Source organism: Seriola aureovittata, chromosome 16, assembly GCF_021018895.1.
Source record: "Seriola aureovittata isolate HTS-2021-v1 ecotype China chromosome 16, ASM2101889v1, whole genome shotgun sequence".
Lineage (NCBI taxonomy): Eukaryota > Metazoa > Chordata > Actinopteri > Carangiformes > Carangidae > Seriola > Seriola aureovittata.
In genome coordinates this window covers 16,885,951-16,900,703 of record NC_079379.1, presented here as the reverse complement: position 1 = coordinate 16,900,703, position 14,753 = coordinate 16,885,951, and the positions used below count along the sequence as shown (strand labels likewise).

The 14,753-nt window shown below is 41.1% G+C and overlaps 1 protein-coding gene across 6 annotated transcripts in view; it reads right to left on the bottom strand.

Moving 5' to 3' along the window:
- Positions 1-14,753, bottom strand: part of ppp1r9a (protein phosphatase 1, regulatory subunit 9A) — a 52,372-nt gene that overhangs the window by 20,317 nt on the left and 17,302 nt on the right. For all 6 annotated transcript variants that reach the window (XM_056399963.1, XM_056399964.1, XM_056399962.1 and 3 more), the window contains exons 3-6: positions 12,190-12,322; positions 11,129-11,249; positions 6,720-6,824; positions 1,751-1,886 (exon numbers count right to left, since the gene is read on the bottom strand). In XM_056399963.1, coding sequence (XP_056255938.1) covers positions 1,751-1,886; positions 6,720-6,824; positions 11,129-11,249; positions 12,190-12,322 — 495 coding nt within the window. The remainder of the gene's footprint in view (positions 1-1,750; positions 1,887-6,719; positions 6,825-11,128; positions 11,250-12,189; positions 12,323-14,753) is intronic.

Sequence of the window (14,753 nt, the reverse complement as noted above, 5' to 3'; positions counted from 1 at the left end):
TGTGTTTCTCCCATGTGTTTTCACATTTAACTGGTGACAGATGGGCATGCATGTGTGTTAGATTAGATATAATCAAACACACTAATGGGCTGACGTGTGTGTGTGTGCGTGTGCGTGTGCGTGTGTGTGTGTGAGATGTGTATTGCTAACTGAAGAAGGATCCCTTCCTCATGGGACCTGAACCCCAGCTCCAATAAAGAGCTGTCTGTCACATCTAGCCAGGCAGCACTCAGAGTGAGAAATAACCTCCCTCCTCGTCCACCTGGTGAGAACTTGATCAAATATTTATAGAGATATTAATATTGATGAGTTCCTTTCATTGCCCCATAGATCTTTGTAATGGTTTTGTAACTATTTACCCTATTGGCAGTTACGTATAGTTATGGTTGCCTTGGTGCTCCACAGTGACAGATCTGAAGTGTGTTTTTACAGGGGTTTGCAGACTATGTATGGATAAACAATTTTAACACAATCACCATTCTTATGTTGATGTGCCCTTGCGGGAATCTGTGGCACAGGGTGATCATTCACATAAAAAATCTCGAGATTATTTTGATTTTCATTATACAACCTAGATCTGAAATGATGACGGACAGCAGGAAACAAGACGGCAAGGAAATGGAAGAAGGGGCGTTTCTTGTGTGAATAAATGACTCTTCAAAGCATGCCTAGGTCTTTCGTAATGGTTGAATTACAGCCTTTATTCACCATAGGAGCTTTAATAAGAGCTGACAGTGTTACATGTATATGTAGCCATGATTATGGGAGCGCTGGGATCAGCTTCCGGGGCCTAGAGAGGAGTTCCTTATGCATGAGGGCTTTCAGTCTACCATCCACCAGGAAATGAAAGACTTCAAACAACACTGATGAAGTTGGAGCAAGAAGAGATGCCTGAGTGAATGTGTCTGCATGTAAAGCTATGCATGAGTGCAGCTGTTTCGTGTGTGTGGGTGTGTGTGTGTGTGTGTGTGTGTGTGTGAGGATACACTTTGATTTACTTTACTATGGTGTGCGCTTACATGTATATATACAAAGTGAGTGTGCATGTGTGCATGTGTGTCTCCAGGGCACACACACACACACACACACACACACACACCACACACACACACACACACAGACACACAGATGCACAAACACAGACACACACACAGACACACAGACACACAGACACACACACACAAACACACACACACAACACACACACACACACACACACACACACACACACACACACGAAAAGCATGAGTTGCAGGGCCATGAGCTCAGTGTCTGGTGGATTAAACGTGCTGTGAATAAACAGCAGAATCAGACTGGGAAACGCTGAGTGATGCTTTCTAGGACTGAAGCTCACATGGTATCCTCTTAGTGTGTGTGTGTGTCTCTGTATGAGAGAGTGTTTTGTGTGCCAGCGTCAGAGCCTACTGTCAGTCAGTTTTATGGAGTTAATAAGCTAAAACTTCAAGTCAACTGTCATGAAAAAGAGGCTTCTTTACATTAATGACAACAATTTTTCCAATGTAATATCATCTCTAAGAAGTGTGCACACTAAGCGCTGATGAACCTCAAAGCTTCATTAACGCAAGTTCAAAGAATCTGTTCTTCAAATTGAGTGAGTGGTATATCACCCTACTTGTAACCACTCTTGTCTATAAGGTACGTAATTTCATATCGTCTATCCATAATTCTTTGTTCCACCTTTAATAGCGTAGCATCCTGTACAGTGGCCAGGGGTGTCTGTGGTCATTACCTCGTCATCATCAGCATCATAGTGTGCGTACTGCTGCTCCAGCAGCTCTCTCTGTCGCCTCTCCTGCTCCAGGGTCTGCTGGATCAGAGTGGCCACCTCACTCTGCTGGCCCGGACGCTCTCGGCCAATCACAAACCTGCAAAAACAGGCATTGTTTTAGACAACACAGCCTTCATATACTATTGGAAAAACTGACATTTACATGAGAATTTTGATTTCTGGAATAAACAATTATATAGAAGATTTAAGATATTAAAATGTGTCTTCTTTTCATTCCTTTCTTTCTTTCTTTTGTATGCTTTTGGTAAAGAGAAAAACAAAAGAAAGAAAAACTAGATCTATGCCTCCACCAAGTAGCAGGAAATACAGTCACTACCTCCCCTTCTGTTCCTGAGTTACAGCACTGAATAATGGCCAGAAGTGTTTTTGCAGAACATCCTATTAGACATTTGTGTTAGACTGTGTCATAATAAGTTCTTATGGCTAACACATGTTTTGTGACATCAGGTTGACAACCAAAATCTAATCAATTCATCATTGAGTCCGAGTGAACCAAATTTTAAAAAATTCCATCAAGGTGTTACAGAGATATCTCATTCACGAGAATGGGACGGACAGACAGACCGACCAACAGATGGACAACCTGAAAACATAATACCTATTGGCTATCACCAGTGCGGAGGTATAAAAAGAAAATCTGCTTCTAAATCAAAGTGTTGCTAGAGGAAATGAAAGGACTTATGGGAAATGTAGTCTCTGATAAATGCAAAAAAAAAACCAAAACATTGATCTAAGCCCTATTTGATTATGTTAACAGACACGCTCACACTGTGCTATAAATGTTTAAAAATGGGACAGTAACTTTGAATAAATGAAAAAAAAAATCACAGATTTTAGACTTACAAATAGATATCTGATAGTTTTAACTCATAAGCATGTTTTATTTGCCAAACCTCTGCCCAAATTTCTTGTTTTCTGTCTATTTTCTCATAGTGGTGTGTATTTGTGCAGAGAGTTTACCACAGTAATCACTGTTTGACAGCAGCAAGGTCCACAGACACATAGCAACGACAGCAATATCTGCTGACGTATCAGGGCAGGGCAGGGCAGGGAGACGGGACACACATAATAATGTGAGAAGACGGTCGGCTCGGCCAGGCAGCCTGTTATTATCCTGGCATGGAACTAAATGGAGAAAGCCACTGACTGTGCCTCCAAGCCACTGACTACTAACTACTGTAGTTGAACATGGGATAGCTACAGTACATTTCACATTCAGAAAAGAATGAGGAAGATAAGGAGAAAGAGGAGAAGATGATGTTTGAGAAACTGACAAATGTGCTCACTTCATCCAAAAATGCTGCATTCCTCTAAATTGCGTGTGTGTAAGTGAAGGAGAGACATCCTAGATTCAAGAGCACAGTTTAGATGATCATACATCTAAAATAAAAAGAGAAGTGGCAGAACGGTGTGTTCCTCCCTCCTTGGTAACTTCACTGCCAACAATGGCTCTGTCATTGAGAGTAAAATTCATAATATCATCTCTAATGTATTCTTCTCGTAATTCTGATAAAAGCAAGCACCGATGGATCAGAATTTCTCTGACCTATTCCAGGAAATTTCCAAGCCAGCAGGGGCCCTATTACTCTGTAAATATGAGCATGCTCCTATCAGCTGTATGTGTGTGAGTTAGTGTGTTAGAGTGAGAGAGGGAGACGGACAGAAAGAGAGAGAGAGAGTGGATTCGAGATAGGGCCTAATCAAGTGAATTCAGTTCCCGAGAGCTCTTTCATATATTTCTAAAGGCGATGTAGAAAAGGCCTTACGCTCCAGCAGAGAGGCGTATTTGATCTACATGAGAAGGAACAACCGAAGGGCAGGACAGAGAGAGTACGTAAAAAAGAAGAGATCTAGAGAGGGCCCCGGCTAAGTAGTGTACTGGAACGAGCCTTTGGACAGCAAGGAGGTCTGAGGAGCAGCTGACCTGGAAACCGCCTTTCTCCTCACGCATGGGGAGTATGTCTTGGTGCCTCCATGCATCCCGCTGTTCTGGGGCTGCCACACACAGCGCTGCTTCAGCTCAACTGCAGAAACCTTCACTACTGATCTCATTTGCTCCGATTAATACAGACATGCCTTGTGTTAAATATACAGTATGATGCAGGAGCTTCATTTAAAAAAAAAAAAAAAGAAAAGGAGGGAGAGCTACAGGACATGTGTCTTCTCCAGTAGGTAGTGCTGGGTTGACGGCCGTTCGAGGATGTCAGTACATATTCATACATAACAGACATGACTGGTCAACCCCAGTCGAGATGGGTTATCTATTATATTTAAGGTCATCCAGAGATTTCCTCTTCATTCAGTGTTTTATGGTAAACTGGTAGATGATAGTAAAGGATAAAGATACTATTATTGCGTAATTTTCTTATCTTTAACAAATCCCATTAAAGAGAACAAAATCAATGTGGTAGTGTATCTATTAACCCTTACTGATTTTTTTATATAGAAGATGTAGTTTTTCTTTTTTTAAATGCTCAATAAATTCCTGGAACAGCTGGGCACTTTTAGTAAACGCTACTCAAACGAGAGCAAGTAGTGCACTTTCTGGGGCCTATTTTCAGCTGCAGACTAATACACATTTGGTGTTCTCATGAGTATTTACGGCAGTAGGACGGCGTGCGTGCAACTGACTAAAAATAAACTATGTACCCATGCTCATCATAATGAAGGAACATGTCACCCGGTGCAACAGTGTGGCTCATTGATGCGTTAACCTTTTTTTTTTTTTAACAATACATTTAGTTTTATTGTATTGTATTGTTTGTACTGTTAGTTTTGGTTCTTTTAATGGGATTTGGTGACAATATGATAAATATATATATATATATATATATATATATATGTATACACACATATCTTCTTTTAAAACTGGGAAGAAGAATCAGTGGATTGAGGTGAAAATAATTAGAATGAATGGTTTTATGTGTCACAATTAAATTAGTAATGGGTGTGTGTTCTGGAGGAAATGTATTTTGTAAAGGGAAAACAGCTATAAACTCATGTCAGCATGGCCTCTTTAGACAATTAGCACGAGTGCATTTAAAGCCAATAAAGGTGCATTATGCCATGTTGGGCTAAAATTAGGTCTAAATCCAGTAACTATCTTCTGTAAATGAAACAAAGCCATGCATCTTATGTTTTATTTTATGTTACTGAATGCATATTTCTGTTGTGTTTCCCTTGAGGTGATGTGTATAACACTATTTTATATAGTCAGAGGGCTGAGGGGAAACTTCTGACTAAAACCTGGAGGATTTGCTGCTGGAGGTCAGGGTTAAATATAGCTAAAATGGCAAATCTAGGACAGTTGGCCATAAAACCTCTGGTGATCAGACAGAGAGAGGGAAGGATTTACCGAGGATGAGGAGGAGGAGGGTGGTGGTGGAGTGAGTGGGTGAGATGTGATGGAGGAAGATTGAAATAGTGAGAGAGGAGAGAGGAGTGAAAACAGGTCTGGTGATTCTGGGAGAAATAATAGTGAGTAGCGACAACTATCATCACAGCTTGTTAAAACATTATCACAGTGTTGTATTATCATATGTTAGATTTAAAGTATTAACATTTATACAGTGTAATATGTCAAGATATTTAATAGGCAGATTAGCTTTCTGCATTTCTCATATTAATTTATTTATACATAGATTGATGGACAGTTGACAGGTGGAGCCCTTTCAAGGCTACCTCACCTCTAGTGCCACATCCGGGTATGAGGAAAAACCCCCATTGTCAATATTAGTTCAGCAAACAGCATCTGTCTGTTGTGATACTGTTAGGCATGTCTTTGTTCAGCCACCGGCTTTTCCCCGGGCACAGTAGCCTCCACACCACCATTTATCTTTCCACAGCTGAGTCCCGTAGAGAACGTGGTGACCAGATCAGGCCTGAGGTTGAAAACCACACTGAGGCCTCTGGATTATTCAATAGTGATATAACAGCTGTGTCTATGGATGGACTGATGGACCACAGTTAAGTCAAGTAGAAGCATGACAAAGAAGACGAGGGACAGTGACAGAGAGGAAAAGTAAAAAGAGGAGTCAGAGAGGGCAGACAAGAGCAGACAATGCAGCACACATCACTAAACCATACAACCATACAACCAACCATACAAGAGCAAGAAACAACTGAAATCTGAGATGGCAGGCTCACAGAGTTGCCAAGAACAGCGCTTGCTCTCCAAATCAAAGCCAAAGCCTTCCTGCCATGCTGTGTGTGTGCGTGTGTGTGTGTGTGTGTGTGTGTGTGTGTGTGTGTGTGTGCTGTCTGCTCCACATTGCTCTAAGTGGACCCCTTCCAAAAACAGCTAAACTGTCAAACATGGAAGACTTCTGTCACATATTGCGTCCCTACATCTTCACCTATCTCAGATATGATAATGAAGCTAAAGGGCCTGCCAAATAAAACCTTACTGAGTGAGGCTGCTTAAGTGGCTCTTCTGCAGCTTCTGCACCGTGACAGCAGCACAAGCAGCTTCAGCACATGGTGGTTGTGAAAAGTGAAGATGAGAGACGTCACACGTCATGCCTGAATTTCAAAGACATTTTTAGAGGCTGTTAGGAATTATGTGTGGCACTGTACGATGGCAGTCTGGTCCTTGGGGCTTATAACATTTGACACACTTTGGTTTCTATAATCTCATAGTAATCCAAGGGTCTTCATCAGTGGCTGAGAAAAATTGAAAAAGTGTTATGATGTATGCAATGAAAAAAAAATCTAATTTAATCCACAGTGAGTCTTAAATCATATTTTACGTTTAAGTTGAAAATCTTTAGCTACATATTTGCACTTGGGTTCAATCCCATTCACTTTGTTCTGATATTTGTCTTAAATGATATCTCACTGTTTTAATAATAATGACCTGACCTCAGCAGCAGGAGTTTTTATGTTGTTTGTGCTTGTGTGTGTTTCTTACCGAACCACTCCTGATGTGTTCCTGAGGACAGAGGCAGCAAAGCTCTGGGTGACGCCCACCAGACTGGTCCCATCCACCTCCACGATCTGGTCATTCACCTTTATCCTGATGCAGACACGGATGAAAAGTGTCATTGTGAGTCCACACATCTGTGTGTACCTGTGAGCTGAAAGTGATACTGATGTAGCTCGCACACAGTGTCCTTTTTGAAAATAACTGTGTCCAGTGGTCCACAAGAATAAACATCAAAATACATTGTGCCTGATGCAGGAGAACTAAGGGACAAACAAACTGGCTTATCATGCATATTCACATTATTTTCCACATAACAACAGTGCCAGACTCTCTTTTGGTCACAAATTTCCACTGCGATAGTTCCAGACTATTGCCTAACCAAGAGACAGAAGAGATGAGGCTCAAAACAAACTAGGAGGGCTAACTAGCATTTTGCCCTGAGCCACAACACAGATAGCATTTCTGCTCTCTCATTTCGTCCAACGAGACGAAGAGAGGACACCTCAGTTCTTAAATAAATAAATAAAATTCCTGATGATCCACTATTCATGACAGCCGAATTGTGAACAAATCACTTAAAAGAGCAACCTTGCTAAATATTCAATTTAAATCTGCATAAAAACCAGACTTAAAAGGAATCTGAATCTGAGTTTCGAATAATTTCTTCATCATATGATTAAAGCGAAAAATTACTTTCATCATTTTTCAACGAACAGCTCCACTGCAAAGGTCCTGCTTCTATTTGGTCCAAGTAATATCTGGAATGGCAGCATAACTCCACCAAGGCCAAACTATCCTACACATGTCTGCCCATCTATTATAATTGAAAAAGAAAAAGAAAAAGGAAGTAGTCTGATTACATGAATGAATATTTTGTCATGAAACACAATGATCATAAGATCCATGCATTTTTCCTGAGAAACTGATGAAAGTGTTGGAAAAAATGCCCCATCTCACAATCTTAAGGAAAGTGATAAAAACATTTCTGGATCCACCCTCTAACTGGAACGGCTCCAGAATGTAATGGGTTCTTCCCTGGACCATCTCCCATCCCTGCACCAAGTGCAAATTGGTTCAGTACTTATTGCATAACCCTGCTGACAAATAAGCAAACAAATCAACAAACAAAAAAACATGGGTAAAAACATAACGGTAATAACATGAAAAAAGCCTGCAAAAATGAAAGACTTCAATATCTACAGACAATTTAACAACACTTTGTTCTTGTGTAATTATCACATAGAGACAGAGATTGATGACACACACATTTATCCTGTTTTAGAGAAACAAATTTTGTCTCGTGCACAGTTTCTGAATATAATGGAATACATTCTCTACAGGTGCAAATCTCTATGAATGCTGGAGTCTGAGCACCATTTTGCCACTAACCGATGAAAACCTCTTAACTCAATTTTTCTTGATGCATGATGCTCAGCTTATCTAGAGTTGCACTTGCATAAACATGATGGACTCACAAAAGACAGATTTAAATTAAGGAACGGATGCAGAAGAGGCTGAGATATCCTTTCTTTTAGTACCTTGAGTGGATTAAGCTCCAAAAACTGCAAAGTCAAAATCAACCGCAGTAACCAGTGTTCTTTCCGTCTGTCACGACACTCAGCAGCTGCAGAGCAGGATTTAATAGGACCATGACACCCAACACATCAAACAGAGCTGTCATGAGATGCATAGAGGCACATCAGTCTGTCAGGTAGACAGAGAGCGAGCTGGTGGTCTGTCACTGAGCAGCTCAGATGCTTTTCTGACCTTCACAGCTCCTAACATCTTAATCTGGCTTTATGTGGCTGAGGCCGGCATCTGCCAAGCAAAGCCAGTAAGAAAAACCAACACACACAAACAACAAAGGAAGATAATGCAAGTAAATCAAAATAAACATACATGCATGCACACACACACACACACACACACACACGTACACACACATCTCAGCACAGTGCACACACATCAAGGGTCATCAGCACTAGATGTAACAGTGAGCCACAGCAAAGCCCATCTATCTGTCTGCTTGTGAGTGTGTGTCTGTGTGCGTCAGACCATTCAGTCAGACTCAACAAGAGAGAGAGAGAGCCCTATAGCTGAAGAGGTAATGATGGAAGGAAATTACATTCTGGCTATTGACTCCTCCCCCGTGAGTGTGAGAATGCGTGTGAGTGTTAGCACTTAAGAGGGCAAATGAATGTGCCCAAGTTAGACAATATTTATTGTTACCAAGACACCATTATCCCAAGTCTTCATTTTATTTCTGTCATATTGTGATCAAAGTTTATTTTGAAATGTATCATGAGGATGATTCCTTTTCCATCATCTCATTCAGGTACGAATCCTCATGTTTAAACACAACATAAAGCTGAACTACACTAACAAAACATTTTAAAAAGATGCCAAGATGAAATATTTCTCCTCGTTCTCCTGCGCTTGCGTGTTTGTGGAAAGGTCAGTGTCAAATGGGATCAAAGCTGAGACTGAACTGAACTGTAAATGGAGTGTTTTTACAGTAGGTCTGACTACATGTATTATAACGATGTGGTATTTTCTTCATCCCAAGAATCTCCTAAAATAAATGTTCAATGATGCTTTAGGTACAATAAAAGATAAACAGTTCATAATATACATGGGTTACAGGACTGGACTGCACAATGTGACTACCTAAAATTAAGTGAATATATGTCAACTAAATAAATGTTAATTATGAATATTTATTGTATATTCTGCACATATGTGCAGTTCAAATAGAAAATATGCAGGCTACAACAAAACAAGACTTAGAGTGTACAGCCATGCTAGCAGCTCTGTGAGGCTGTACGGTGGTGCTAACGTCTGCATGCTAACGTGCTCATGATGACAATGCATGCTGAAGTTTTGCAGGCATAATGCTTAATAGGTTCTTAGTCTTAATCTTAATTCAGTGTGTTAACACGCTAACACTTGCTAACTTCTGGATCATTGTTATTTTTACTTTGCGATATTTCATATGAATCCATACAATAGTTTCTGAGACATTTTAGCTCAGACCAAAGTGGTGGACTGACCATGAATCTACAAATTGAGTAAAAATAGTTTCACAAGAACAACACAGGTCCTGTCTTTTGAGTCATGCATTCATTCATTATTAACAAATCAGCTATTATATTGGACAGATTGTGGAGAACTGAGGAGCAGTAATGTAAAACTTTGTTCATCTTAAATAAAAGAGAGAAAGGCTAAAATCTACAGTCGTAGAATCTTATTGGACTTGAACTTGAGCACAGCCTTCCTCTGATCTTCTCAACTTTTCATACTTCTCCCACTCACTGAGGGAAATTAGACTTTTTCATGTCAGTGCAACTGTCATCTTAGAACAGGCTCAACTTTTCTCACTTTTGAACAAGCTGTTTTTTTTTTTCTTCCTCTCTCACTCCTCCTCTCCTCCGTCTCTCTGCTCACTACATTTTAACTAATCTCACTCTCATGTTTATGAAAAAGGAAGCCCCGGCTTTTATATAAAAGAAATAAAATTAATCCCTGAAGGAAACACACCTACTGCAAACAACCCCTGTGCAATAGAGCTCCCAATGTGTTTGAGGAGCTTACAGTACTTACTGCTCTATTACTGTATTGAATGGAAGTGCCTATCATTTTTTAAAATCTGTTTATGGGGAACCTGAACCACACAGACACACTAAGAGGTAGAAGCTGGTGGTTTAGCGGCAGAGAACCACAGCTCGCCTGCTGCGGAAGCTGTCGTGACCTCCTCTAGCCCTGGATGAGTGCTTACTCTGCATTGCTCACACTTTATAATGCACAAAGACACACAACACACAGACACACAGTTTTTCCTGCAAAACACACAGACACACCATCCAGGGAAATGGATAGACACACTGTGAATATAGAAGCCAATGCAAAGCAGTCTCTCATTTTACACGGACCGAATCCTGCAAACTGACACAGAATACAAGAGATATAGCACACTCTAATGCAACGTGTCTCTCACACAACGCACATACAGCACACACACATGCACAGTCCTGTGAGATTTCATGTCCCAGACTGTGTCTCTCCCAGTGGATCTAATCTGAACCCCTGCTGCTAAATCTGACAGGCACAGAGTGTGACTGTGTGTGTGTGTGTGTGTGTGTGTGTGCGTGTGTGTGTGTGTGTGTGTGTGTGTCTGTGTGTGTGTATGTTTTATGAGTGTTTGTGTATGTGAGGCAGAGAAGATGGTGGGAGAACGGAAACAAAATAGCTGATTAATTGTTGTGTGCATCTCTCTGCAAGACATGTGTGTCTTTAGTCCTGGACAGGCTGAGCTTTCATACACTCTCATCTTGCTTTAATGTTTCCAGAATCACTTAGCACCCAGAGGTGATATCCAATAAGAAAGCAGCACTCACCTGTCGTCTCTCTCAGCAGCTCCACCCTCGATGACGGTCTTGACAAAGATGCCCAGTTTCTCTAGGCCTGCATCAGCACCAACACCCATCCCGATGATACTGATCCCCAGACCATCCTCATCTGGAAACATACAGAAGACATGGTTACTGTGTGAGCATGTACAGTCCCAGACCCATAAAGTTTGGGTTCTATGTTAAAAGAGCTATATCTCCCACACAGTTCTTTCTAAATTGATGTAAACCTACTCAATATAAAGCTGAGACATGGCACTTGAATGTATTATCCATTCTTTCATTTCAGCCTGAATGCACAAATACTTGTGTCTCTATAAGAATGTGATGGGGCACAGCAGGGTTAAGGACCTCCATTTCCTAACTTTCCAATGAGCCTGGATCCACTCAATGACACCCAAAATGGCTCCTGGGGATGTGATGTCAGGTGGATCGAGGGATATGTGTAAAAATACACTCAAAGAGAAGAACAATTGATTTATTAATGGAGGAGAAGAAGAAACATTTACAATAGACACGCTGGACTTCACTTAAAGAGGAAATGTGCTAGACGGGAAATTCCCTTCCAGTGTAGCATTTGTCCATCTCCATCCTGCATTAATTATTTGCAGGTTGTTAGGGTTACATAACAGAGGGTGGATGGTGAAGTCTTAAAATGTAAAGTCAGTCTATTTCAGGCCTTTAGCCGTGTTGGATTTTCACACAGGAAAACAGGACGAGTGAAGACAATGCAACAGGAGAAAACTGTGCACTACAGTGTCTTTAAGTGTGATCTAAGGAGGTATGTAGTGAACTGCTGATTTGCAACAGGATGGTAAAGAGCAATATAATACATGTTTTAGGGTTCTCAAGGAAAGATGGGCTGGGCCAGAAATTCAGAATGGGAAAAAGGGAATTTTTAAAGACATAAATGAATAAAGTAGCAAAGAAACAGCACGGAGAGAAAGAGGAAAATAGAAATGTCTCAAAAAGATAAATCCAACATGTGGCTGATTCTGTCTTCTGGGAATGATGGGTATGATATAATATTCTTAGATTTTCTTTCCCACCTTTCTCCAGCTCCACAGGGAAGAGCTCCAGTTTCTCCACCCTCTTCTCCAGCTCGTACTCTGCGGAGGAGGCCACAGGATCCACCTCCTCATTACGTCGATCATAGTCCTCATTGGAGTAAGTGTTGAACACCTGGAAAAGAAACGCAAGGAGTTAATGGTACAGAATGGGCGGGCACAGACACACACTCAAATATAGCAGCTGGTTCACATGCCAGAGATAGAAAAGATGAAGGACCAAAGATTCACCCACCACATCGACGTGGTTCTGGTTCTTTACTTTAGTTTTTAAGGTAGATATCACACTAAGTTAAATGGCCTTAATAGAAGAAAACGATTTTGTTTAGCATAAATAAATACGTTTACAAAGTTATGCTACTTTTTTAGTATGGACAGAAGAAAATAAGAGCTTTTTGTTTCTAACCGATGTATTATCGCCACAACAAATCCAACAAAGACACACCTAAAACCACAATTCAGCCTATTAACCTACAACAAACAGTAACATAGACAAACATAATGTGGTGATGGAGGATATAGGGATGCCTTTCTCCTCCCCTACGTGTGTAGACCTCATAGGAACCTCTTCCCCCCTTGCAAAAGTCAGCTGTCACTTCACATCTCATCCCAGCCGAGCGCTCTCTGCACTGAGGAGGGAGGAGAGGATGAGAGGAAGCTTTGCACAAGCTGGCTCAAACGTGCATGCTGTTGTCACGTCTGCGGTGCAGTGTTCTGCAGAACGCTGGCTGCTGGTGCTGAAAATAAAGGTGTGTACGGATGTGTTTATGTGGATACGTAGACATGCGTAGGCATAGGCATGCTTGGATGGTGGAATTAGAGTCTGTGTCTCTCATTCAGACACCCACACACTCACACTGATGGCAGCTGCTGTTATTAAAATCTGAAAAACTAGTGACATTTGCCACAAAGTGTTGTCTCTTAAAAAGCAAGGATTTCGAGGGAAGCATATCACACGTTTGTCTAGATGACAATGTCATTGTCAATCATTACCAAAGTTATTCACAATGCACGCAACTCATCTGTTATCACATGATACTGAACTGCTATGCATTAGATAAAAGAAATAAAATGTCACACACTGCAATGAGAACACAGATAACATCTCATCACATCTGCCCTTCTGTAGTGTCATTGAGCACGTCAGTCGCTGTCTACCAGCTCCTCAGTGCCCTGACCTCTTTGATTTGGGTGAAAGAGGAAGTATACTGTACTCTCAGTAGAGATCAATAAGGCGTCATGTCACATAACGTGTATCGATTAAAGCCTAAAGCCAGATTTATGTCAGTCACTTGGTATGTATGCGAGTAAAAAATGGAACAAGATTTCAGCTGTGTAAGGTCATGACAAATACAATAATCAATGCTGACTTCTGTTATCAATATTTCAGTATTGTTGTAACTGTGAAACACCACAATAATGAGAGCAAACAAATTCAGAGCATAAAAAATGCACGACAAATGCCAGTCAAGGTATTTGTGCTTTTAGTTACAGATTTTTCATGCTATGCTACTGCCGCTGATGGGGCATGGGTTTGACTAATGCCCTACCACATGGTAAAGATCTAAGGAGCTACAGTAAATAAATAAATGGTGCTCAGTTGAGAGGAGAGTGCCCTGGTTGTACACACAGCTTGGGCACACTGATATAGCGTGATGCTGTCAGGGTTAGTTTTTATTCTTTCCTCTGTACGAGCCAGTGTGAGCTCTATCCATGACCTCCCTGTCATCAATCATTCAGTGTGATCAACAGCCCAGCATTATTAATGCTTGCATGCACACAGACAGACACACGCACGCACGCACACACCCACGCACACACCCACATATATACATGTACATAATGTTGTGCATAGCATTACAAGAATATAAAAGTGAATATATAGGCACATGGACACGGACATTCAGCAATTAGTAAACCACATACATACACACACACCAACACGTTTATACACACCCATGTACATACTGCTGACAAATGCTAACACCAGCATTTGCACCGTCCTGGATGTCCTGGACGCAATGCTACCATTGGCAGCCGGTACACTCTCTAATGGCCTCTCTCAGTCACTGTGTGCTATCTACAAACACATTAGCATGTGGACAGTCACTTGAGAGTGTAAAAGAAAAAGAGAGAGGGGAGGTCATGAAGGGAGATGAGGACAGATGAGGGTGGGTCTGTGAGAGAAGGCAAGCGGAGAAGAGATGGTGGGGGAGCAGTGATGGAGAAAGATAAGAAAAGGGCAGGGAATGCAAAAATAAATCAGACAGAGGGACAGGCGAACATAAAAAGGCAAAGGATGGACAAGAGAGCAATGGTGACTGAAAGAGGGAGGGACAAGATAAATGAAAGAGCATGCACAGGGGAAATAAGAATTGGTGAAAGAGAAAAAGAGAGACAGACTGCACCATCAAACAGAAACCATTTATTTAAGACTCCCAAAGCAAGGCCACGGCTTCAAAATGTCCCCTCCTTAAAGTAGAAGTGCTAGCTCAAATGTAAAGGTCAACCACAGCAGACTGATAAGTGATTCAACTCCTTTTTTC